The sequence below is a fragment of the Triturus cristatus genome, chromosome 7, assembly GCF_964204655.1.
Source record: "Triturus cristatus chromosome 7, aTriCri1.1, whole genome shotgun sequence".
Taxonomy (NCBI): Eukaryota; Metazoa; Chordata; class Amphibia; order Caudata; family Salamandridae; genus Triturus; species Triturus cristatus.
In genome coordinates, this window is record NC_140590.1 from 791,983,340 (window position 1) to 792,006,306 (window position 22,967).

Here is a 22,967-nt window from a genome sequence, read left to right on the forward strand (position 1 = left end):
GGGTTTAGGAAGTGCCAGATATAATACATTACAGTAAACAAGGTAAAAGCCTATAATTGTCCAGATCACTGTAAATTTCTGATCTGCGTACAGTAACGACAATATTTCCCTTAATGCTCACAAATGTAAGGAACATGACACTGATGGGGTTCAAATCTGTGCTGAACAGTCTTGTTTATTGTCAAACATAAACCCAAGGTTACGAACTGAGTCTGCTCGAGTGGGACAATCTCCCAATGTTGTAGGCCACCATGCATGTGCCAAACACACTGGGATCCTCCTAAGATGAGAACCTGTGTATTTCCTGCATTAAGCTTCAGGCCGTTCTTTTCCAGCCATGAAGCTATTTCTTTCATACAATAAATTAATCTGTACTGCATCAGTGAGGTATCGCATTCATGTTTATGATTAGTTGGGTGTCGCCTTCATAGGTCATTAGGTTGAATCCGTACTAACTGATTATACGGGCCAGAGGGCCACGTAGATGTTACAAAGGGTTGGACTCAAGAGTGACCCTTAGAGACACCACAGACAATTTAGAATAGGGTGATATATGATGTGACAATCTGACAGCCTGGCAGTGATTCTTTGGAAAGGATGTAAGCTAGTCGCAAACCAACTCTTTTACCCCTATTTCATTCACCGGGAGACTTGTATGCTTTGTAACTCTACGTTGAAGTCTGCAGATTGATACAATAGGATGAGAGCTGCCACTCCACCCCAGCCTGGATCATCTGCAGCCGGTTCATCACAGTAGAAGTGCTAGTTCTGTGCCATGGTAGGCTTGGCATAACAGCTAAAATGAATCATGGACAGCAATGTCAGGTAGAAACCTTGAAAGCTGGTTATCCACCAGCTTTTCTGCACCTCTGACATAAATAGTAACAGAGATTTGCTGGAAATTGCTGAAAATCATTGGATTCGCTGTTGTTTTCTTAGGTAGGGTCCTTATAACTGCCTTCTTCCATTCCTTCTGAACTACTGCTGTACTAAATTACTTATTTATTATTTCTGTTAATACAGGAGCAAATGCACCCATCGATAGATGGAAAATGTTAACATGGAGCCTAACATTACCTTTAAGGCTAGCTCTTTTACTTCCATCACTGATAATGTAAACAATTGTATCAACAATGTATCCGTGTTTTCTGATTTGACAAGAGAATTATGATCGGGCACCAGATTGGACTCAACTGATAACATATTAAAAGTATCATCAATTAGTTTAAACTTAGCATAAAAATACTGAGTCCTTGATTCACATAATTTTGCACTCCATGCAAGCGAGGTACTGCAGCAAATAGGGCTGGATAACTCATTCACAATTTTAAAGACCTCCTTAACCCTGTCATTAGCCATTGTGGTTCTGCTTGGCTAAAATGTTGCCTTTGCTTCCTTAATCATTTTTTGGTATTTTCTTAGAGCCTCCACATAGCTTTGCATCCTGCATTGTAGGCCTGGCACCAATCCCGCTTTAGAGCCTTACATTCCCGTTTATAAGCTCTAAGATCTTCATTATACCAGGGAGTCCAAGGTATCCTTTGAAAGAACTTAACCGACTTTGTGGGGCTAATTGATTCATAGCCAGTTAGTTGTGCCTCCCCACACACAGCTCCTTAAGTTGAGACCCTCACGAGTGAGTAGCCGTGCTTTACAAACCCTGATTGAGTTCATTGATTCACATCTTGCATCAGGCAAATCAAATCTATCATGGCTGGAGCAAATTTAAAGCAAAATATTCATTTCTAGAGATGTCGTACACGTGTCCTTTGGTTGCACTGACTCTGTTGTTTACTCTAGCCACTAATATGCATAGAAGGTATTGGCTATCTCTGTCATTAGCTGCAACGCATAAAGCCTCTTTTAATATGTTACCGTTTACTCGCACGGTTTGTCATTCACTTTAACAAGAAAGATAAGGAATGGCCCGTTGAATACAGCATATTCAGACGTTTCTATTTCATGACACAGAAAAGAAATTATCATGGCAAGAAATTAAGACTGCAATTTTTCCATTATTTGTAACTGTACGTCTCCATTAACATAAGCAGAAGCGAAGGGCATATCATTGTGTATTTATTTTGTTTTAAAACAGTTCCCGTGCTGCTCTATTGAGGGCAGGGGTTTATGCTGTCAGGTTTGTGATTTTATAACTGATTCCCAAGAGAATTAAAGTAAAGTAACCTTTAAATGAGGTGCAATATTAACAAACGTTGAAATATGTTTTCTTTCTTACTAACAGATCCCTTTGTTTTGGGGGAATGCTTAGTTAAAACGGTAGTGGAAAATAAATAAATAGCTTTATTTTGTGCACATTGACCTGCAAAATGGCCTTTGGTATAAAAGGAATGATATCCTTTCCTTGGTCATTCCCTTCTAAAAAATGTATTAATTTTCACACAGCCTAAGCACTGTCCACATTTAACTTTCAGAGTTAATAGGAGGGTTAAGGCTGGGTACAGAGGCACACATTTCAAATTGCTTTTAAAAGCTCAACATGGCTGAACAAAATAAAAAAGTTCCACTGCCTGAGGTGCTTGATGGGAACTCTCAACAGTCAGAAAACACTGTAACTTCCCCAGTAATTTAAGTTAACAAACTGGGAAGTTAACAAATTGGGGAGAGGAGTTCACCTAACAGGGCGGTCGACCTCGAATCTGGGGAACTGGGTTCGAGTCTCGGCAATGACGCTAAAACATCCTGTGATTATGGGCAAATAACTTAATCTCCCGGTGCGTAACAAAAACATGAATGTGTCCTCATGTAATTCAACTGGTGCTATGTAAAGAGCTCTGATACCCGATTCGGGTCAAGTTCGCGCCATGTAAAATCAGTAAGAAATAAAAAAAAAACTGATACTCACTGTTTGGGTTAAGGGTTTTTAGGATGGGAGATTCAGAATCCCGAGTGATAAAGTCATGCTCAACAAACATTACACACCAGTATCTCTAACTCGTGGCCATGTGTCTTCAACTCACCACATTTCTAGGCCCTGCAGAAATTACTTTACATTCCTTTTGAACTCCAGTGGCCTCCTATTGCATCACTCTGCCTTAGACCTCGATGAATGGGGTCATTGTACTTTCGATTTGAATAACCTTTAAAATTTGAAGCTGCACGAGCAGCAGTGACTGATGCAGCTGCAAACGTTCAGCTACTAAAACCAGCAAGCATGTATAGTCATATATGGTTAAAGTACATTAGTTCGAAAGTAGTCCACGGGAGTTGCAAACAGAAACACAAATGCAACACCAAGCTCCCCCTATTTGGCGCCCACGGGCACATCGATCTGTGATTCTAAACCTGATTGTCTCATTAACAATGCTCGAGTTATTGTATCACCATATTGTCTTTGAGTGCCGCCTTCTATAGATCCCAGCCTGTCAAGGGCCTTCCAGAATGGGAATTGGGATTCATTTCCTCCCTCTTCCAGTGGCCCCCAGACTAAAGGGAGGCCAGTGACTGAGTTGGCAGGAGGCCAAAAAGTGCGAATGAATGGCCGTGAAGTCTGAGATCACATCAATCCACACAGACAGAGGCTTGACCCTCCCTGTGAAATTACATGACTGCCAGTAGATAAGTAACCTTATTTCACGTCTTTCTTGTTGCAGATGACGGGAGAAGCTGCAGTGGAGCGCCCGGCTGCCCGGCAGAGACAGGTATAACTCAGCCCTCCAGTTACATTGGTGGCCTTCAGCCTGTTTGATGAACATTTTCTGCTTAGTGAACAGAATCATGCATCCCTCTCTGGTGCCCTTCTATCCTTGTCCTATGTGGGCGTCCCAATAAATTCAAGGTTCCCCGAGTGATTGATTACTCCTGTATAGCGCAGAGAAAGTAGTCCACCGCTTTGAAGTGCTTGTCCATCTATCTTACACATATGCTAAGCTATCCTTCAGTGCATAGAATCCATTCGAGGTTGTATTTCAAGCTCAGTAACCCCAGGAGTAGGAACCACCAGCGCCACCTTCCACTGATTCATGCTAGACCCCCGTTACCCTCCCTCAAGCCCACACTGGACACCAAATTCCTTGTGGTCCCTGAAGTCACCAAAATGCTGCATTTGGCACCAGAAACTATTCACAATACAGCTCTGAACGTGTGCAGCTGTACATCAGCTTTCAGCAAGGAGCCCTGCGTAGGAGAACCTTGAGCAGGATAGGAATCAACGAGTGGCGGTGCAGCAGCAGGGAAGTACTGTCAGGAGTTCCTAGACTCACTCTCATCTTTGCATAATGTGCGAATTTATATGAAATGTCATGCGCTCTAACAAAAACAGGCTTTTAATAGCGCAGTTTATTACTGAGGTTCCTCACATTACTTCCTCTGGTAACATCTTAGCATCATCATGGAGACAAGGCCCATCTGAACAAATACACATCCTTACAATACAGTGTCACACTGTTCACTCTCTGTTAAAATGATTCAGTTACATAAGCTCAAGTTCTGAAATGCACCACTTGAGAAACCATGATTACTCAGAGGAGCGTAATGACGTAATGATGGGAAGCTTGCATAATAAATGTAGCACAAATTTCTCACAATTATGCGAATTACGCTGGCGTAATTTCAATTTCACCCAAGTCTACTTTAAACATGGCACACTCAACCAAAGTAAGTGTTGTGAAGGGAGCCACTGTGGTGGAGGCCCCGTCACAGAAGAGAACTCCCGACCAGGCAGGTGTGGGGCTCCAAACATGGCGGATGGTCCTCTGCCAGGTTGACGAAGGTTATGACCTCCACTCCTCTTCTGGGACTACAGATAACCCACTAAGGCCTGAAAAGGATAGTTTTTTTAGAAATTCTGTTTACCTGTGCCTAAGCTGTGACTGCCACAAACTATTCCTGTCAGGCTCCCACTTCATGTTGTGACTATAATTAGATTTTTCCCAGCTCAGCACAATCTTTGACTGTCATTAAGCCATGCCTGGAGGACAATAGCCCTTCAGGTGCAGCTACCCTGTTCTGGGGTCCCTAGCGGCAGAAGGACACATGAAGTGTGATTAAACCCACTCAAACCAGCACCAGTCCATATGTACGGCTGGGGGTCCAAGGCAAGTCCCACCTCACCAACCGCACAGGTCTTTGGGCATGCGCAGCAACCACTAGGAACAAAGCCTGCTACCGGTCCCTGACCCACTGATGTCAGCTGTGGCTGGCATTTAACCATAGCAACCTGTTGGCACAGATCCTGGCAATAGCAGTGTTAAAGAGTTGTGGTCGCAAATGTTTTTATTTGGTAATAATGCTGGCGATGGTTGCCAAATATGCATGTAATTTGGCAGTCGGTTAGCATGCTAAGCCAAACCACGTCTACATTTATCATAAGGTACCAAGTCAAAGATATTATTCCTGCACCTTCTAACTTTGCCCCCTTGATGGATCGGCACAAAGCCTGGGGTTCTAGGACTACTTCATATGGGCTATTTCACCTGATTTCATGCAGATTTGTCCGGTGGCAGCAAAGTTAATAAAAAAGAACCCTTTTTAGACTCCGCCTTAAACTTGTTACTGATGTGTCTGCATGGAACATTAGATGCCAGCAGTGGGCTTGACCTAGTAATTGTCTACCCAATTTCATGCATATCCATCATACTTTGCACATTTATTAACACATTAATACTTCTGTAACCTTGTCTTGAACTTTGCCACCCTAGTTATGGATCTGCAAAAAACGTGACACTACAAGAGGAGCAAAACATGCTGAGTGTGTCAAATTTCGTGATAATGCAAATGAAAGTCAAAAAAGCCTTTTTCAGCAGTCAAGATATCCCTAAAATGTAACCCTTTGTACTAGTTGCCACTTCTGCATAGTGATTAAATGATGATACACTAGTATAAATGAGCAGGGACTTGGGCCGTCCTTTAATGCAGGTCTGTCTCCAGCCTGTATGGCGCCTTATCTGGTTAGGGTTCCCACATGGAGGTTTTTTTACCAGCATGATTTGTATGTTAATGTCCTGGCTGGTACGAAAATTAAGAAAATCACTCAAAGCTGTTTTTTTTCCATCTGAAAGACGAAAGCCCATTCAAATGCGTTATAAACCCTCTTAATGATCTATGACTGATAGTTACACTAAACAAAGGCAGAAAGTCATGTTTAAAAGGAATATAGAAGTTTTTATATAAAGACTCCTCTTTGATTATCTGCTCCGTTCTTTGTTGAATCCTAAAACATGAACAAATAGATGGTTATTTTTGGGGGGAGTTTTATATACCATGAACAGGACTCAAGGACACTGGAGTGATCTACCTCATTTACATGAGCACCAGCTACATTACCCAAGTCAAATGGCAAAATAGTAACCTGGCCCTCCAGTGAGCCCGTGCTGAGTCCTACCCTCCACCGTCCACCATACCTCAATGAGATAATAATATAAAAATCACCCATGTTTGTAAAGCGCGAACATATCACCCATTAAAGTTGAAAGGCGCTGGGGGCCACATGATGCTAAACTGAGCTGCCGCAGGCGATCGAACTGTGAGCCCCACGTGCCAGAGTCAGTCGCTCTGGCCAATGCACCACACTTCTCCTCACCTCTGTAATGGCCGGCAGAAGAGGGGGTCAATGAAAAGACTTTCCTTCTGTGCCGGCTGGCTCCACGGGGGGGGGTCGAGGTGAGAATGGCCCAACAACCAGAGCGACACCTGGCCCCCAGCGAGGCCGCTTCTCCTACTCTCCCCCGCCCATGATAGCCTAAGTGCGATGGTCTGGCTGGGGAAGAATGGACCAAAGGACACAGCTGCTGGGCCATCCTGGTTGGGGGGAGGCTAATTTTTCCCATCTCAGTTTGACAGCACTGTAGGAGAGTGGGAGACTTCTCCTGGGGGTCGGCGCATGCCCCATGAGGCGAAGCTGAAGTCTGCCGAGGCTAGAACAATACTGGCCTTGTGCAAGCCCCCAGCAGCGTAGCGTGGATTGTCAGCGCCCCGGGGCAAGGCAAGTATCCTTCGACTTTTCTTTTAAAATTTGGTGCCACTAAATATGCCCCTAAGACATTTCACCCGGGGCAACTGACACTGTGCCACCTCCCCCACGCTACGCCACTGCAAGCCCCCAGCCTCTGAGAACCCACCTGCCTATGATGCTGGACCAAATTACAGTGGCCTGGCAGGGCCCAGGAAAGACACTAAGGCTCCTTTGGCTGGTTGACAGAAGCCCTTAAAAAACAGCCCACATGTGACCCTTAGGCACCGGCTCATTTCCCAATTCTCGCCTTCCCCACCCCCTCACAGTGTTGAAGGAAAGGGAGGCAGTTTCTTTATATGCCAACCTTGGAAAATGACTAGGGATGAATACAGATGCCCTACACCTGCTCTGGCCAAGTAAGGAGGCCTGCCCGCTCCTGAGTGCCCCAAAAAATGCTGCAGGGCACAGAGAAGTTGGAAGGTCTCAGCTGTCCCAACGATTAGGAGAGTTTTAAGCTTCCCTGCTTCTGTGTGTCTTGCCACAAGCTGCGGGACATCAAGGAGGAACAGGGCAGTTCAAAGCTTCCCCCAAAAATGAAAATGAACCCCTTATACTTGGGCACGTGTAGGGGTTAGGGGGCACAATCAATGCCACGCTCTAGGGGACAGTAGGGGGTTGTTCTAAGGCGATGTTCTAAAACTCTATACAGCCCCCTGCCCTTGGGTAAGGTGTGTGGGGGGGCACAGCAATGTATAAAAAAGTGCACACCTCGCCCTTGGCCAAGGCAAGTGGGGAGGAGGCAAGATCCATCCCATCCTTGGGCAAGGAGAGGGGGTTTTCTAAAAACAATTACATCGCTCCTCCACCCCTGACTTGAGCTGGACTGGGGAAATATCACCACCACACCCTAAAGTAAGGTATGAGGGGAAATGCTCACACTATCCCTGCCCTTAGGCAGTACAGTGGTAGGAAAATCAAATACATCCAAGCTCTGGTGCAAGGCTGGGGAGCTTAAGGAATGTTATGCCCCTCACTGTTTTAAATGGCAGAGGTGTCATAGGGTCCAACTGGGATCGCAAACCAACCCTGGCAATTACGACCGAACTGCCCGGTGGAGGGGGGGGGGTGTGGCTGGCGGGAACACTGCTGCTGCCCTGTTACTGGGGTCCGATTTTGCAGCACTGCTGCAAAACCGGTCCCCACCGGTCTAAAACCGACTTCACCCTTCCAGCCCACCGGGGAAATGCCCGGTGCCCGCTATGGCCAGTCCGGCGTGACTTTTAAAATCTCTTTCAATGGTTGTAAACATTTGGAGAGGTGAAAAAATAAACACTCTCCTGCCCAGGTAAATGGTAGCAAAAGAAAGAACTACCCCCTGCCCTTGGGAAAGGGGGAATAAATTACTCTCCCCGCCTTGCCTCAGGATGAGGGAATATTTGTTCCACAACGCCTCAGACACTTTTGAAATGTGTGGAATTTATTGATGCACACCCCGCCATGCCCAAAATGGGGACTGAATATTTTCCCCACTGACCCCATACTATTATGTGAGACAGGGAAGGAATTGAGGGTAGGGCAGGAATTTTTTACCCTCAACCCGCCTGAAGAGGGCGTGGCAGATGTCAGCTATCCTGCTGTTCCATGTGCTGGTGCAGACCACGGAGGAGCTGCCCCGGTGCTCTCTTTACAATTAGGAACATAGCGCTGTCATACATCTATACATTATCACCTCTGTTTTAGGGGGGTATATTTTGAACATTTCTGCATAGATTTTCGCGAAACAAAAAAAAAGAGTTAAATCGAGAATTACACAGCGGCCAGGTTTGGATAGCGCTTCATCCTGTGGCCTGCTTGTCATCGGTCAACAACTTCCATATTGGAAAGTTTCATGCCCATTCGTCAAACGGAGACAAATGTTTGGACAATTCCAGAGGGACTAATTAGCCTAACAACTTGAGAGTCTCAATCGTTGTCTTCTTGAGATACAAATGTGTTACAGTGATATGGTACCACTATCATTAAGGTTACATTGAAATTGTATGAAAGTGAAAATCAGTTTTTTGCAATCACTTTCGAAATCTTTTGACTGTAGTTCTCCAGATTTAGACTATTTTTCTGGCATGCACAGATGCCTTCACCTATGCAGTTTGGTAAAAGTTGGTCAACAATTATAGACTTAAAACTGTCGCTTCAAAGTCAGCTTTTAAACGTGTTTAACATAGCCTTCGCCATGGAACAGTTTTCAGAACACAGTTCTAAAAAAAATTGTATTAAATGTCACCATATTTTACATGCAAATCGAATCTGGGTGGATCTGGTGTACTCTCAAAACATTAAAACGTGATGACCATGGGAGCGGCAGCTTTAGATAAAACGCATAAAAGTCTATCCAGCCTTATTCCTAATTCGCATACGCAGAAAACGAATAAAGTCACATTCATTGTGGAGCCAGAAAACTTAACATGTACGCCACTTGATAAAGCAATTCCCTGTGTATGTTCGGACACTATTTCACTGTAATGATCTGCACATTTAAGTAGCCAGGTCCGTAAGTGTCAGTGGGATCTGCTTCCAGGCCTGGCCTTAGTTCTAAGAAATGATCAGAGTACTCCGGGAGTTGCAGGCTTGCGGCAGTAGAAGATCTGTGTCCGGAGACATGGATTCATTAAATAACACTAGCATTAGTTAATAAAGTGAATACAGTGTCCCTTTTATTAACTGTCTCGAATAAATAGTACTAGATATAAACAAATGTGCATTCATTACAAAAAATCGACAATTGTGGCAACAAATGTGCTTTTTCATCCACAAGTTAATATTTTTTTTAAATGTTTGCACAAAGTTGTAAAGTATCCACACTACATCACCTTCATTTGCATGCAGCAAAATAGAAGCCATATTATTTCAGGGCCAATACATATTTAACATATATGTGAACCACTAAAAATGTTAAAGGAATGCATGTTAGTACAACGCTATACATTTTACTACTTAACTCTATGTAGTCGCTAACATTCATTTGAAAAAAGCACAAGTGCTGACAAAAACTGTAGCTTGCCCTTTTGAAAAGGGGACTGGTTTTCTCAAGAACCACTACCACACCATGCAAGTGCAGTCTGGCCAGCAATATTGCATACTCCCGTTCTTATAAACACACTACACACACTGAAGCACGATTGAGTAATATAAATGCAAAGGGGGAAAAGGGTCTTCTTGTGGAATGGAATGGGAGATGTGTGGATGCTCTTCCCACTCATCAAACATTGCTCTGTGATATGCTGACGTGTCCATAGGAAGAAGGCCTTACTGTGGTTTCTTTGTGCACAGGACGGACAGCTATGGGACTCAGTCAAGAAGACAGCCTTCATCTTGGGCTCTGGCCTTCTGACCTTCGCTGCCTTCAGGAACTCCGTCACCTGGTAAGAAGAACTTGCTGCATCCCATTGGGAAGGAAACATCTTGGTGGGAAAGGGGGAAGGGAAAGAGGAAAGGGAGGCTGTAAACATCGATCCGACCAATGGCGATACAGTCATGGACCAAAGTGGTGGCTGGAAAACAGGTTAAGAGGAGTTGAATATCTTGGTGAGAAAATACTTCCCGCCAAGCAGCAATAGCAGTATATTTGAACATGTGAAATGTCAGGGTCTGCCTAAGTTGTGTTATCAGGCTTGGTTAACGGCCCTCAATCAGTGGATTTATAAAAGCCACTGTAGGGCTTTGCCCATAGAAAATACACATCTGTCCTTAATGGATGGCATCTCCGGTTTGTTCCTACTGTTCTTTCAAGGGATCTTGTATGCGCAAGATAATTAATATAAGGCACTCTAGTAGCATCATATACGTCAGTTTCAAACCAGTCTTCTGTGAGACTCACCTACAGCGGGTCATAAGCAGCCTCAAAGGCCCTCCTACATATCAAGTCTGTAGCAGCCTCTTAGTGGCATCATCTAGATGGCTCCGGTTTGTCTGATCCGTGTCACTCTTCTAAGGACCTTATCTTCACCAGGTGAGCCTTGTTCTTAAAAGATCACTAGCAGTCTATGGACTTCATGCTGCAGTAGGTCTAAAATAACCCTTTAGAGCCATGCTTTGTGATGGTGCATTCTATGGTGTATGATTTCAATTCATTTTTTTATTGTTTGATTAATTAAAGTGTATGATTTTCTTTGTTTGCTTGACATTAGATTATTCTGAAAATAGATTTCATGTAGCCTGATTTGGGGCATTTCTGGAAATTTTAGAATTGTCAGGCTGTTTCTGATGTGCTATTTCATGACAGCAGACTCATTCTCGTGTACCTCTCTCCACAGGCACCTTCAGCGATTCTGGGGCGCTTCAGGGTACTTCTGGCAAGTCCAGTGGGGCAAGCTGCATGCTTTCTTTGGGGGCAGTGAGTGGGCCCTTTTCTCTCTTGGTGAGTCTACTTAGCTCTGTGTCAGCATCTGGTAAACTGAGCTGCACCCGGCCATCTTGTGTTGAAAGAAGTTGTGGATCAGTATGTGTGGTGCAGGTCTCTTAAAAGGATATGTGGGTTTGAGTTTCACTGTGTGTTGCATAAACCTAAGAGCTTATTCTGCCTGGGTCTGTGTTTGCATGTGCTGCGTGTGGTTTTGTGCCAGCACGTGCTGCTGATCTGCATGTGTCAGCCCGTGCTGTGCCGGTCATTGTGCTAGCACGTGCTCCTGATCTGCATGTGTCAGCACGTGCTGTGCCGGTCATTGTGCTAGCACGTGCTCCTGATCTGCATGTGTCAGCACGTGCTGTGCCGGTCATTGTGCTAGCACGTGCTCTCTGAGTGGAGTCAGACATGGTGGGCGGAGCAATGCCATAACTTGTTCTGCATTGAGAGTATGTAAGCATTTGTCATCTAATCTATTTTATTTACAATAATACACACTTTAAAAACAATACTTTACATAGAATTCCCTTGACAGGAGAACCACCACAGAGAAACCTCAACAACAGATGTTAAAGTAACATTAAAAGCACTTCTAAAACAAGACTGCTGTAACAAAGTCCCATAAAACCAATCGGTATCTCACCCACCCTCGCATAAAACCTTCAGATCCACTAAACGGAACCCTAACTTTAACCGAAGCTAAACGTAACCGCCATTCGAACCCTGACTATTACCCCTTAACTGAAACCTTACCTTATTCCTTGAATTAATCCTTCCCTTATTCATATGTGGCACCTTTAGCTCTTCTATCCGTTTTTCCCCCAATCACAACATCAAAATAAAAAATGGTGGTATGGATTTTATTTTCCGTTGTAGCAACCTATTTTTTTAAACTTATCTTTTAACAATCTAAAATTGTTTTTGTTTGTACAAAGTGTCGCGGGTAGTGTTCTGTCTCTACAACTATTTCTCTATAATATTTATTTCTCTGTTCAATTTTCTCTCCAGTGCCATAATTCCTTGCCATTGTGTGCTGCCTAAAAGTAGGTCTTCATTTGGTGCGTCAGACAGTATCTATTCCGCGGGTGCTGCGTAAAACTGTCTGAATGTGCTGTGTACATTTTGGGTGCTACGTAAAACTGTTGAAATGTGTGTTGTGTGCATTTCGGTTGCTGTGTGACACTCTGTGAATGTGTTGTGTTCATTTCTTGTGATTTCTCAAGCATGTCGGTATGAGCCACAGTAAACAACGTGCCAGCAATTTAACGTCCACGGCTGTGTGCAAAAATAAGCCGTGTCAAACAAAGCTGTGTCAGCGTGTGCTTTGTGAGCTGTGTGTCAGCATATGTTTGCTGTGTGGAGCTGTGTCAGCGTGCTCTCCCTGTCTCTGAATTAAGCCATGCCAGCTTGTGCTGTGCACGCGCTTTTTATAGCGTCAGCAGGTATTGCATCGACCGGTGTTTTACCGTGTTGTGTCAATATGTCCTTTGATGGGCGGCAGCACTCAACAAAGGTAAGTGAATACGTTTGCTCAGGGGCAAAACGTAGGTGGCCGCCTGACAACCACACCGCGCGCCCTCTCAGAATTCGACGGTGCAGGGGCTGGATCAGCGTTCTGCAAAAATTGCTCTGGACGCAGGAATCCAGTGTGTGCAGATTGTAGTAGTGGGATATGTAGGTTGCAGACCTTTTCTGTTGTACCAGATCACGCGTGGTGCTTGCAGGCAGTTACTCAAAGAGGGGACTTGACAGTCCCTCGAGTCTAGGCTTCCAGTTTGTGTGTGATGCCCGCATCCTCCCACGCTGGACAGCCCATGATGTGAGTGAGGGTAGGGTCCCTTACCCCTGCTTCATGAAAAGGGACACTTTAAATACTTGATTCACCTTCAGTGTACACCACGAGTGAGGCCTCTGGGAGACAATGGGACCTCTGGTTGAGGAAGGGCGGTCCCACCCGAGCAAGGTCGGATGAGAAGGAGTGAGTTACAGACTCCGCATCTCCTGCTCAGAGCAGAAGCGGAGTTGTGTCCCTCGTTTTGTCACAGGGATTGGCTAGCAGACTCTGATTGAAGTGTTGGCCAGTAGATTCCGGCATTGCAAAGATTTGAATCCAAAAATTACCTTTTTTGAAGCAGGAGTGCGAAGACCTTACTTGCTTTCAGATAAATGACTTGACTGGACTATTGGGGATTATTGTATTGATCGGTACCCTTTTACCTTATTTCTTGCAGGTTAAGCTAGACATATCAATTGTATTATTTTAAATTATGAGTCTATGGTACGGGCTTGTTGGATTGCGGATGTAATGCACTACATTGTATCATAGTTGAATATTGGTGTCGTGTATGATGGCCGTAGGGATTTCTTTAATTATTTTTTCGCAATTACCTTGTTGTTGCGCCTAAACATGGAGCGGGACGAAGAGGAGTGAGGAATAATACACTTGAACCTACTGGGTGACCGATTCTACTTTGTGAGCTGGACATGGTCTGCACTGGTTTGCAGGGGTGATATAGGGGTGCAGCTATATGGTCGTCGCCCTGACTGGAAAGTGTTTGGTAGAAGTTGTAAAAGGCCTGCATTTTCTCTTTGTATCTTGTTGCTCAGGTGCCGGTATGGGTTTTGACCTGCACAATGTATGATTTGGTTCTGTGCAGTCGTATTATACGCACAAGGAGGATTCCCACTTTGTCCCCTTTATCATAAAAGTGCTAGTCTAGGGCGAGCAAAGACCTTTCTGCTCGGTTTAATCTGTGTGACTTTAGTTGCCCTCTCAGAACAGCTAATTTCCTTTGATTCTGTTTGGTCGGGGATTATTTATCTAGCCGCTTTAATGCCATAATTTCCGATGTAAGATTTTGCTCTTGGAGGTTCCCCAACTCTGGCCCTTTCTATTTCAGTAGTGATAGTGGTACCCCGATAGCAGCTTTAAAAGCATCCACAAGGGTATGAGATGATATGTCCAGCTGCTTGTTAAGTGTAAGTATTCTTTGAAGGTGGCCGCGATGATAGCTTTATTTACTGGATCCCAAAGATTTTGCAGCCAAGTGTCACCAGGCATACAATAGGCCCAGCTCATTGACCTTTTTTTGAGGAGGGCTGACATTGCTCCTGTCCCCTGATATGTGTTCTTATTTCTGTCCCTCTTTGGGTCCCAGGTCGAATTAAAGTCCTCACATATTATTTTATCACCCTGGGTGTCAGAGTTGTTCCTTCAATACTGTACAGATAAAGAAGACTTTGAGCTGTTCGGAGCATAAACATTTAACATGGTCAGTTTAGTCCCACCCCACTGGAATTTAGCTGTGGTAGCGACTCTGTCCATGGTTACAGCCTGCCAATTATGGCCATTATGGCACTTACAAAGTAAGGGGACGCCTGCATTTTTGCCTATTGTAGATGCCCATTATTGGTTGGGATATCCATGATGACGCACGTGTGGGTGGTCGTTTTAAGTAAATGGGTTTTCTGTAGGAAGATGATATCAGGGTTGTGGCGCAATAAGTACCTCCACATCTGTTGCTGTTTACTAGGGGAACCAAACATCCCTACCCATAGTGAGTGAATATGTACACTGCTTGTCCCAAAAAAGGAGCAGCCCTCGGTGTATAAGGATATAAACAAGTGAGGAGAGTCCAAGACACAGTCCAACAGCTAAAAAGTAGGATAAAGGTCATGCGTTAGCACCAATAACTAAAGAAATTGTCCCACATCTCCATGCAACTCACCATGGCCCGCATTAGAATCTCCTCAGAGTTTGTTTGGTCATAGGTTGATTAAGAGTCTATGTGGTTCTCCTCATCTTTTGAAGGTTTGAGTTTTTGCAAAGAATCTCTCTTTTTAGGTCACGGCTGCGAAGGCTGTGCTTGCGCAGTCTCGCTCCGAGATTTAATGACTTGGAGAAGAGGGACTTGAACCCGCCCCTCTTCTCCCCTGTTCTCCATTGGCTGGCCTCTTGAATGCTGGCCAGCCATTGGAGAAGAGGTCAGTCATTCAGATTAGGCCCCGTCCTTTTCGGATCGGGGGGCGTGTTTTTTGCAAGAAGTCTCAAGGAGGAGACAACAGCAAAACACGCCCCCGAATCCGAAAACGACGCTGCCTTTCTCCGAGGCATTTCTGCTCTGCCTCGGAGAAAGGCGGTGGTGTCTTCCGGTGCCCTCGGCTTCTTCCTCTTTACTTGTTGCTTTTCTTTCTGCTCCGCTCTCAAGGCTTCGTGGTTCTGGGCAGGATCAAGGCGGACATAACAATACGCGAATACGGCAACACAGTTCGACTCATCTGGGGTTTTGGGAGTGCTGGAACATGTCCCTTCTATGAATTCAAGCCTGTTCAGCCCGTCCTTTTCCATAGAGCTAGCCAGGCATAGTGCCGAGTTGCACACTGTTTTTTGAATCCATACCAACGGCCCGGATTCTTTCCTCCCAATGCTGTGAAAAGCACGCGGGTAAACTGGGGCACAACGATAATAAACTCGTCACATTGTCCGTTTTGTTTTTCGTGGTGTTTTTGCACAATATCCAGATTTCTCATGCGTACACATTCAATGCTACTTGTAGATAATGCACGATGAATAATAAGCTCTACGACTTGCTTAATGCGGGCATTTTTTAATTGCGAGCTGAATGGCGTTCTTGTCGGTGTTCGTGTCAACTAGTTTATTTTGTGGGTTTACCTGAAGGGAGATAAAATATCCACAGATTTGGGTGAGATGTCGTTTAGTGAGCGCTGAGTGATTTGGGATGAGATTTGAGCTTGGTGAACAAGTACCAACTACATGGCCGCGCTTGATCTTGCCGCCTTAAGTAGCGGGCTCGGCTGCTTAATGTGGTTGTAGTTCCCCACCCACCTGCAATGCTGGGAACTGCAGCTCGGTGTACATGTGAGCAGCGGCGCGCGGGTCTGCAGCTCGGTGCACGCGGCTGGAGAGGCGCGATGCCCGTCCGTACCACTTGGAACAAGCATTTACAATGCAATGGTCTCGGCATTGGTAAAGTTAGAGCTATTGGCATTGCTCATGACATTATTTTTGTTTATGTTTTTGTTTTTAAAACATTTAAAGAAACGGCATTGTCATGAGCAATGCCAATAGCTCTAACTTTAACAATGCCGAGACCGTTGCATTGTAAATGCTTGTTTAGATAGGAAATGGCGTCAGCCTGTGCTTCTTCAGATGATCTATCCAATTCTCTGCATGGTCTGGGACAGCCTCTTAGGGTGAAATTTGTTTTAGTCTGTCATTGATCCCTAGGCAGACTCCCCTGTACTCTGAGATAAATTCAGTATTGACCTGCTTCTGAGAGAGCGCATGTGGCATTGTTTTCTGTGCCAATGGAATATGAGACTGAATGGATGACCCCACTGCTCTTTTATTTTGTGTTGTCTAAGATGGTCAGTGACAAGTCAGAAGTCTTTGCATTTCCTAGGAGTGATGAGTGACAGGTCCTGGAAAAAGCTGACTAGTAGAGCTCCTAAAAATAAGCTCAGCCTTCCCTGTATCCACCTGCATAATGGCTTCCCTGCCCTCAAAGAACTGGTCATGGGCAAGAATGTTTGGGGCACTCTGCACGCTTTGAGTTGGTATTTGTTCTAGAAGTGTGGTAAGATCCACTAAATGTGAAATCCTGTACCTCTGTGAATACCGCCAGTGCATATATTATTGCATCTGTTGTCTAATTCCTCTTGCTTCATTTGTAATTTCACATGTTGGTCTTCTCAGGGCTGGTTTCGATGCCAGATCATCTCTTGGTTGTCCATACATTTGTCTGCAGATCATTCAAGGTTGTTTGTACTGTTGCCCAGCTCGGATATATCTTTTCCGACTTCCTGTAGGCATGTTTTAAAGTCTGTTTTTATAGAGGCAATCACAGTGCGTATTTCACTATAAAATTGGTCTATATATTCTTGCGTACTTCGAATCAATGCAGCCCCTCCATTTCCCGGAGAGGAGTCATGTCCTTTTGTTGCACTCTTTTCTTGCACTCTCCCCGGTTGTGGATCAACCCCATATCTCTGCCTCTGAACTTTTGCGGCTTGCTCCTAACCATTATGTAGAGGTGGTTTTGGAGCTCAGAGATGGTAAGGCCAGCAGGGAAGTACAGCTGTGTTTCTACGATCACGAGATAATCGGTCATCATGCTGATTTTAAAGGATCCAACATTTGTTTGAACCTAAAATTGTGAAAACAAAAACATGATCTCCTTATAAAATCTGAATGATTTGACATTTTTCACGCACAATATTTTACTAAGTAAATGGAGTGGATGTGGAGTGGATGTAACATATCCCAAACAACATCTAAAATTATTCTGGCCCTGATGAAGCTATTGTAAAATACGTGTTGACCCTGTTCAGGTTTTTGTATTAATGTGCAGGAATAGATCTTGAATCCAGAAATGTATGAATAAACCAATAAAGAGTCCTGGGTAATGCTTAAATTCAAGAAAGAATACACAGTTCTCCAGAATTAGGGTGTCTTTCATAGATTCACATGCTTGAATATTCCCCGTCGTCGAAGTGGGAGTCCCACGGTACATAAAAAGCAATAAGTCTCATGTATATATATACATACATGAACTATATAAGAATAAAATACATATATAAATAAACTTTATATAGTTTAAAATAACATATCAAGTCAAAAGTACCATAGGATAACATTGACACATAGGAAAGCATTGAAACAGGAATCACTTTACTGACATATCCATGTTGTTTTTATAGTCCAAACTCCAGCCAATCAGGCGCAAGCACCCTCTAGAACCTTCTCCTCAGAGGCTCAGGTCCTCAGATTTTCTACCGCACGTCGTGTGAAGGGAGTCTCCACGAGCTCTGCTCAGTTTTCTTCTCTGGTTTGGATTTCTTCAACTTATCCTCATGTCTTCAAGTAAGAAGTCTCTTTTCCGTCCTTGTGCTTCTTGTGGGAAGTTGAGACTTTTTTCTGAGGACCCTCACGAAAAATGTATATACTGCCTTTACCCTGACCATAAGGTGGGCAACTGTAAAATCTGCAGAACTTTTTCACAGAAGACTCTCAAGGATAGAGAGGACGCAGATAATCCTCTCTCTGATGTCGAAAGTTTGGTTTCTGCCGGCACTGGAGTCTCTTCCAAGCATAGTAGTGTATAGGATTTGCCCTCTCCTTTTCTAAAAAAGAGAAAGCTTCACCTTTTGGGAGTTTCTAAGGCGCCAGTACATTCTGCTACTACGCCAACGCCCCCGAGATCTCACTCTCAGGCGTCTGTGGCTCCTTCAGTGCATGTTTCCACTCAAAAACGTGCCAGACCGTCGACGGGCTCGTCGAGGGTCACTCCGCCGACGAAATCTGCTGCTTCTACAACCTCCTCGACGACGGTGATGACGGTTTCCAGCAGATTCCCTATGTCGTCGACGATGGCTTCGTCGACGATATCTCCGTCGACAGTGGTTTGTGTTTCATTAAAGGCTGTCTCGTCGACGATTCTAATATCCTCCTCGTCGACGACGAAGAAGCTGGTTATCCCGTCGACGTCCAAATCTTCGTTGACGATCAAGAAGAAGAAATCATCGTCGTTGACGGTGGCTTCGTCGACGGTGGCTTCGTCGACGGTGGCTTCGTCGACGGTGGCCTACGCCAACGTCTGCTCCTGTCGACGATTCCCTACTTCAGCGTCATCACGCTGTTTTGGAATCCATTGCGATGCCTCCGGCCACTCAACCACCGTAACAGCTGTTTCCCTCTGGCAATGAGGAAGACTCGGCTTCTGATGATGACATTCATTCCACATTCCGGGCTGCTCGCAGTCCCTCAGAACTTTTCATAAAATGTCAAGATTTTGAGGATGAGGATCAGGAAGATCATTTTTATCAAGAGAACGAGCAGGACCCTCCTGCGCAGGTTCCAATGGCACAGCTGCCTTCGTCCCTCATCTCTAATCTTCAATTTATGTTAGAGGATTACAATCGCCGTTTTCCACCTTCTTCTCACAGCTCTCCACGTGACGCACCACCAAACTTTCCGATTCCTTCTCCAGCGCCGGCGGAGCCAACGCCATCCGCCCCTTTACTAGTACCCCCTGCAGCGGGTGACGCTGACGTTCTTCCAGATACGGAAGATGGAGAACTCCAGGGTGATGACGATGACACTATGGCCGACTGGGACGATTATCAAATCAATTCGCCTTCTTCACCTACGAAGTCGCCAGTGAACTCTCCACCTGTTGACATTACAAGTTTCCATCAGTTGATGGAAAGGGCGGCACATCGATTTCATCTCCTCATGATCGTGAGGGAGGAGGATTGTTTTCTGTATGATTTTAAATCGCAGCCACAGAAACAGGTTCGGGCCGTGCCCATAATTGACTTCATTTGGAACGAGGGGATTAAACTGATGAAGACACCGAATTCAATCCCTGCAGCTCTCCCGCGGTTGGAGAAAAAGTATAAAGCTCCAGACTCTTCTCCTGATTGCTTGGTATCCCAGCCTAAGCCGGATTCAGTCATCACCCAGGCGGCACAACGTCGCTCGAAGAATCCCTCGTCTCCACTTTCCTCTCCACCTGACCGTGATGGGTATTGCCTGGACGCCATTGGGAAGACATTTTCGACCATGGCCTCCACAACAGTCAGGGCAGCAAATTCCTTGGCCATCTTGGGTCGTTACGATCGCCAAATGTGGTCGGACATGGAGGCCTTCATTAAGCTCATCCCAGAACCCTCTAGAGCGGACGCTCTCAAAATTCTACAGGAAGGAGAAAGAGCATCTTCAGAGATTATTGATTGCTCTGTAGATATCGCATCAACTGGTTTTCGCCAGTTAGCTGGGGCAGCCGTCTTACGGAGGCAAGGCTGGCTTCGTTCTACTTCTTTTCGTCAGGAAGTCCAGGCAAAGATCCTCGATATGCCCTTTGATGGGGAGTCGCTGTTTGGACAGCACGTAGATGAGGTGCTTCAAACGATAAAGAAGGACACATAGACAGCTCGTTCCCTTGGCACGCTGCAGTTTAGGAGGCAGCCTTTTCGGGGTGCTCGCGGACGCAGCACCACCTCCTCCTTTTGTGGCGGTTCCACACAATACCGCTCTTACAACCAAGGACACCAACATTTTTCCTCCCAGAACCCACAGTCTTATAGACAACAGACTAGCAAATCCTACAGAGGAAAGTCCAACTATAGGGGAAACTCCTCCAAAAAACAATGACTCTATTTGTTTCCACCCCCCTCCCCTCAGGGCCCCCCCTTTCCGAGTTGGAGGCCGAATCTTAAAATACTTTTCAAATTGGTCATTGATAACTTCGGACAGTTGGGTGTTGGACATTGTTTCAAAGGGCCATGCCCTAGAATTCATCAAATTCCCTCGAAACACCCCCCCAGCCAGTCCTCCTCCCACTCATCTCAAGGAGCTTTTCCATCAGATCGACATTATGCTCAAGAAAGGGGCCATCGAAGTGGTTCCAAAATCTCAGAAGGGGCTGGGCTTCTATTCCCGTTTTTTCCTCGTATTAAAGAAGTCTGGGGAGTGGCGCCCTATCCTCGACCTAAGGTCCCTCAACAAGTTTCTAAAAGACCAGTCATTCCGAATGCTCACGCTGAAGGACATTCTTCAGTTCTTTTCTCGAGGCGACTTCATGTCGACAATCGATCTTCAGGATGCCAATTTCCACGTGACGATTCTACCACGCCACAGGAAATATCTACGCTTCCGTGTAGGCCAGAGGGACTTTCAATTCAGAGTCCTGCCCTTTGGGCTCCGCTCCTCGAGTCTTCACGAAAGTCCTTGCCCCGGTGGTGGCCCATTTGCGTTTGCAAGGCATTAAAATATTCCAATATTTGATTGTCTCATCAAGTCTCAGTCTGTAACGTCCTGGCTTTCTCGGGGTTGGGACAAACAGACGACGGACCAGAGAAATGGAGGTTTAAGGATGATTTAATAAACAGATAAACAACTACAGACAACAAAGAATACCGGTACTGGAATCACCAGTTAAAGTACGATACCCATTCACAGCTCGTCTAACAGTCCTCCGCATGCACACCGGACCCGGTATGCTCCAACGGAGGGCACAGTGCTAAGCAGTGGCCGACAATGCCACTCGACCGCTGTGAAGGGTAGTTCCAAGGTTGTGGAATCTACGGGGGGGCACGTGGGAGTCACCCGGCCGGGCTCTCTACCACCTGGGAACAGCCGCTCTACCAGTATCCCCCAGAGTACTGCCACAACACAAAGACGCTGGGAACACCTCCTAGTGTGCGTCTCTTGTATCCGGGTTTAAGTGATGATACCCAAGGTGGCGCAGAGAATGGATGGGAGCAGCCGCTCTACCTATCCCAGTTCTCCTACGAGTGTCGATGGCTAAGACGCGGAAACACCTCCTGGATAGCGTCTTAGCTATAAGCGTGTGTTTACCCAAGGAACGAGGGTTGGGAGCTTCGGCTCGCACCAACCTCGTTTTCTCCAAATTGTCAGGCCGTTGGGAGCTTCGGCTCTACCAACAGGACTTGTGCCCAATGACGTTGAATACGGCTCTCAGAACGGGACAGGACACGGGCAGGAAGCACACGCCAGCACCTCTCCTCCGCTCCTTAGAATGTTCCTTCCGCCGCTCAACTCACCAACGGGTCCGTGTACCTCAACCAGGTACTCCTGCAAAGATCAGAATATCCGACGCCGAGTCCCAGTGATCTTCTCCTTAAGTAGTACTCTCGGCGTTGTATAACCATGACTCTTGAGTTGCATAACATGAAAACTAGGCGTTACCCTTGGTGTTATGTAACCAGAACTCTTGAGTTGCATAACATGAAAACTAGGCGTTCCCCTTGGTGTTATGCAACCAGAACTCTTGAGTTGCATAACATGAAAACTAGGCGTTACCCTTGGTGTTATGTAACCAGAACTCTTGAGTTGCATAAGGCAATTGTTGCCGGAGGGCATTCTGGGAGTTGTAGTCCGCTCTCCTCCAAGCGCACCAGGTTCACGGAAGTGGCATCGTGGGAGGGAATCCATGTGCGGGTGGGGATTCCTGACACAGTCCTACCACCTAGCATCCTTAGATACTCAGTTTTGCCGGACTCTGTTCCACTCGCTAGGACTGTGAGTCAACATACAAAAATCTCAGTTCACGCCAGCTCTTCACAGAACGTTCCTAGGCTCTACTATCGATGCCTCCATGGCCATGGCTTTTGTCTCTGGCGACCGGCAAACACGGATCCTGCAGCTCGCAGCTCACATCAGATCAAAGCGGTCCGTTTCAGTCCGCATATTGAAGTCCTTTCTGGGGATGGCATCCTCCTGCATTTCTTTGATCCCACATTGCAGACTGAAGAGTCGTCCCATTCAAGAAGAACTAGACAAACAGTGGCGTCAGGTCTCCGATTCTTTCAGCGACCGGATCTTCGTAACTGCTCGCATGGTACAAGCTCTGCACTGGTGGACACAACCTCGCAACATCGCAGCCGGAACTTCTTTCCTGACAAAAGCCCCGGAACTCATCCTTACCAAGGATGCCTGACTGGAGGGGTGGGGCGGACACCTTCAAGATCTGTCCATCAAGGGCAAATGGACTCTGTCCCAACGTTCTTGGCACATCAACAGGCTAGAATGGATGGCGATCTTCCTTGCACTCAAATCTTTCCGACTCCAGCTTCAAGGAGAACCAGTGCTCATTCAAACGGACAACACCACCA

General features: G+C 45.7%; 1 protein-coding gene across 3 annotated transcripts in view; it reads left to right on the forward strand.

Moving 5' to 3' along the window:
* Positions 1-22,967, forward strand: part of FAXDC2 (fatty acid hydroxylase domain containing 2) — a 162,699-nt gene that overhangs the window by 102,816 nt on the left and 36,916 nt on the right. For all 3 annotated transcript variants that reach the window (XM_085617632.1, XM_085617630.1, XM_085617631.1), the window contains 3 exons: positions 3,612-3,659; positions 10,238-10,329; positions 11,221-11,324. In XM_085617632.1, the coding sequence (XP_085473758.1) occupies positions 3,612-3,659; positions 10,238-10,329; positions 11,221-11,324 (244 nt within the window). The remainder of the gene's footprint in view (positions 1-3,611; positions 3,660-10,237; positions 10,330-11,220; positions 11,325-22,967) is intronic.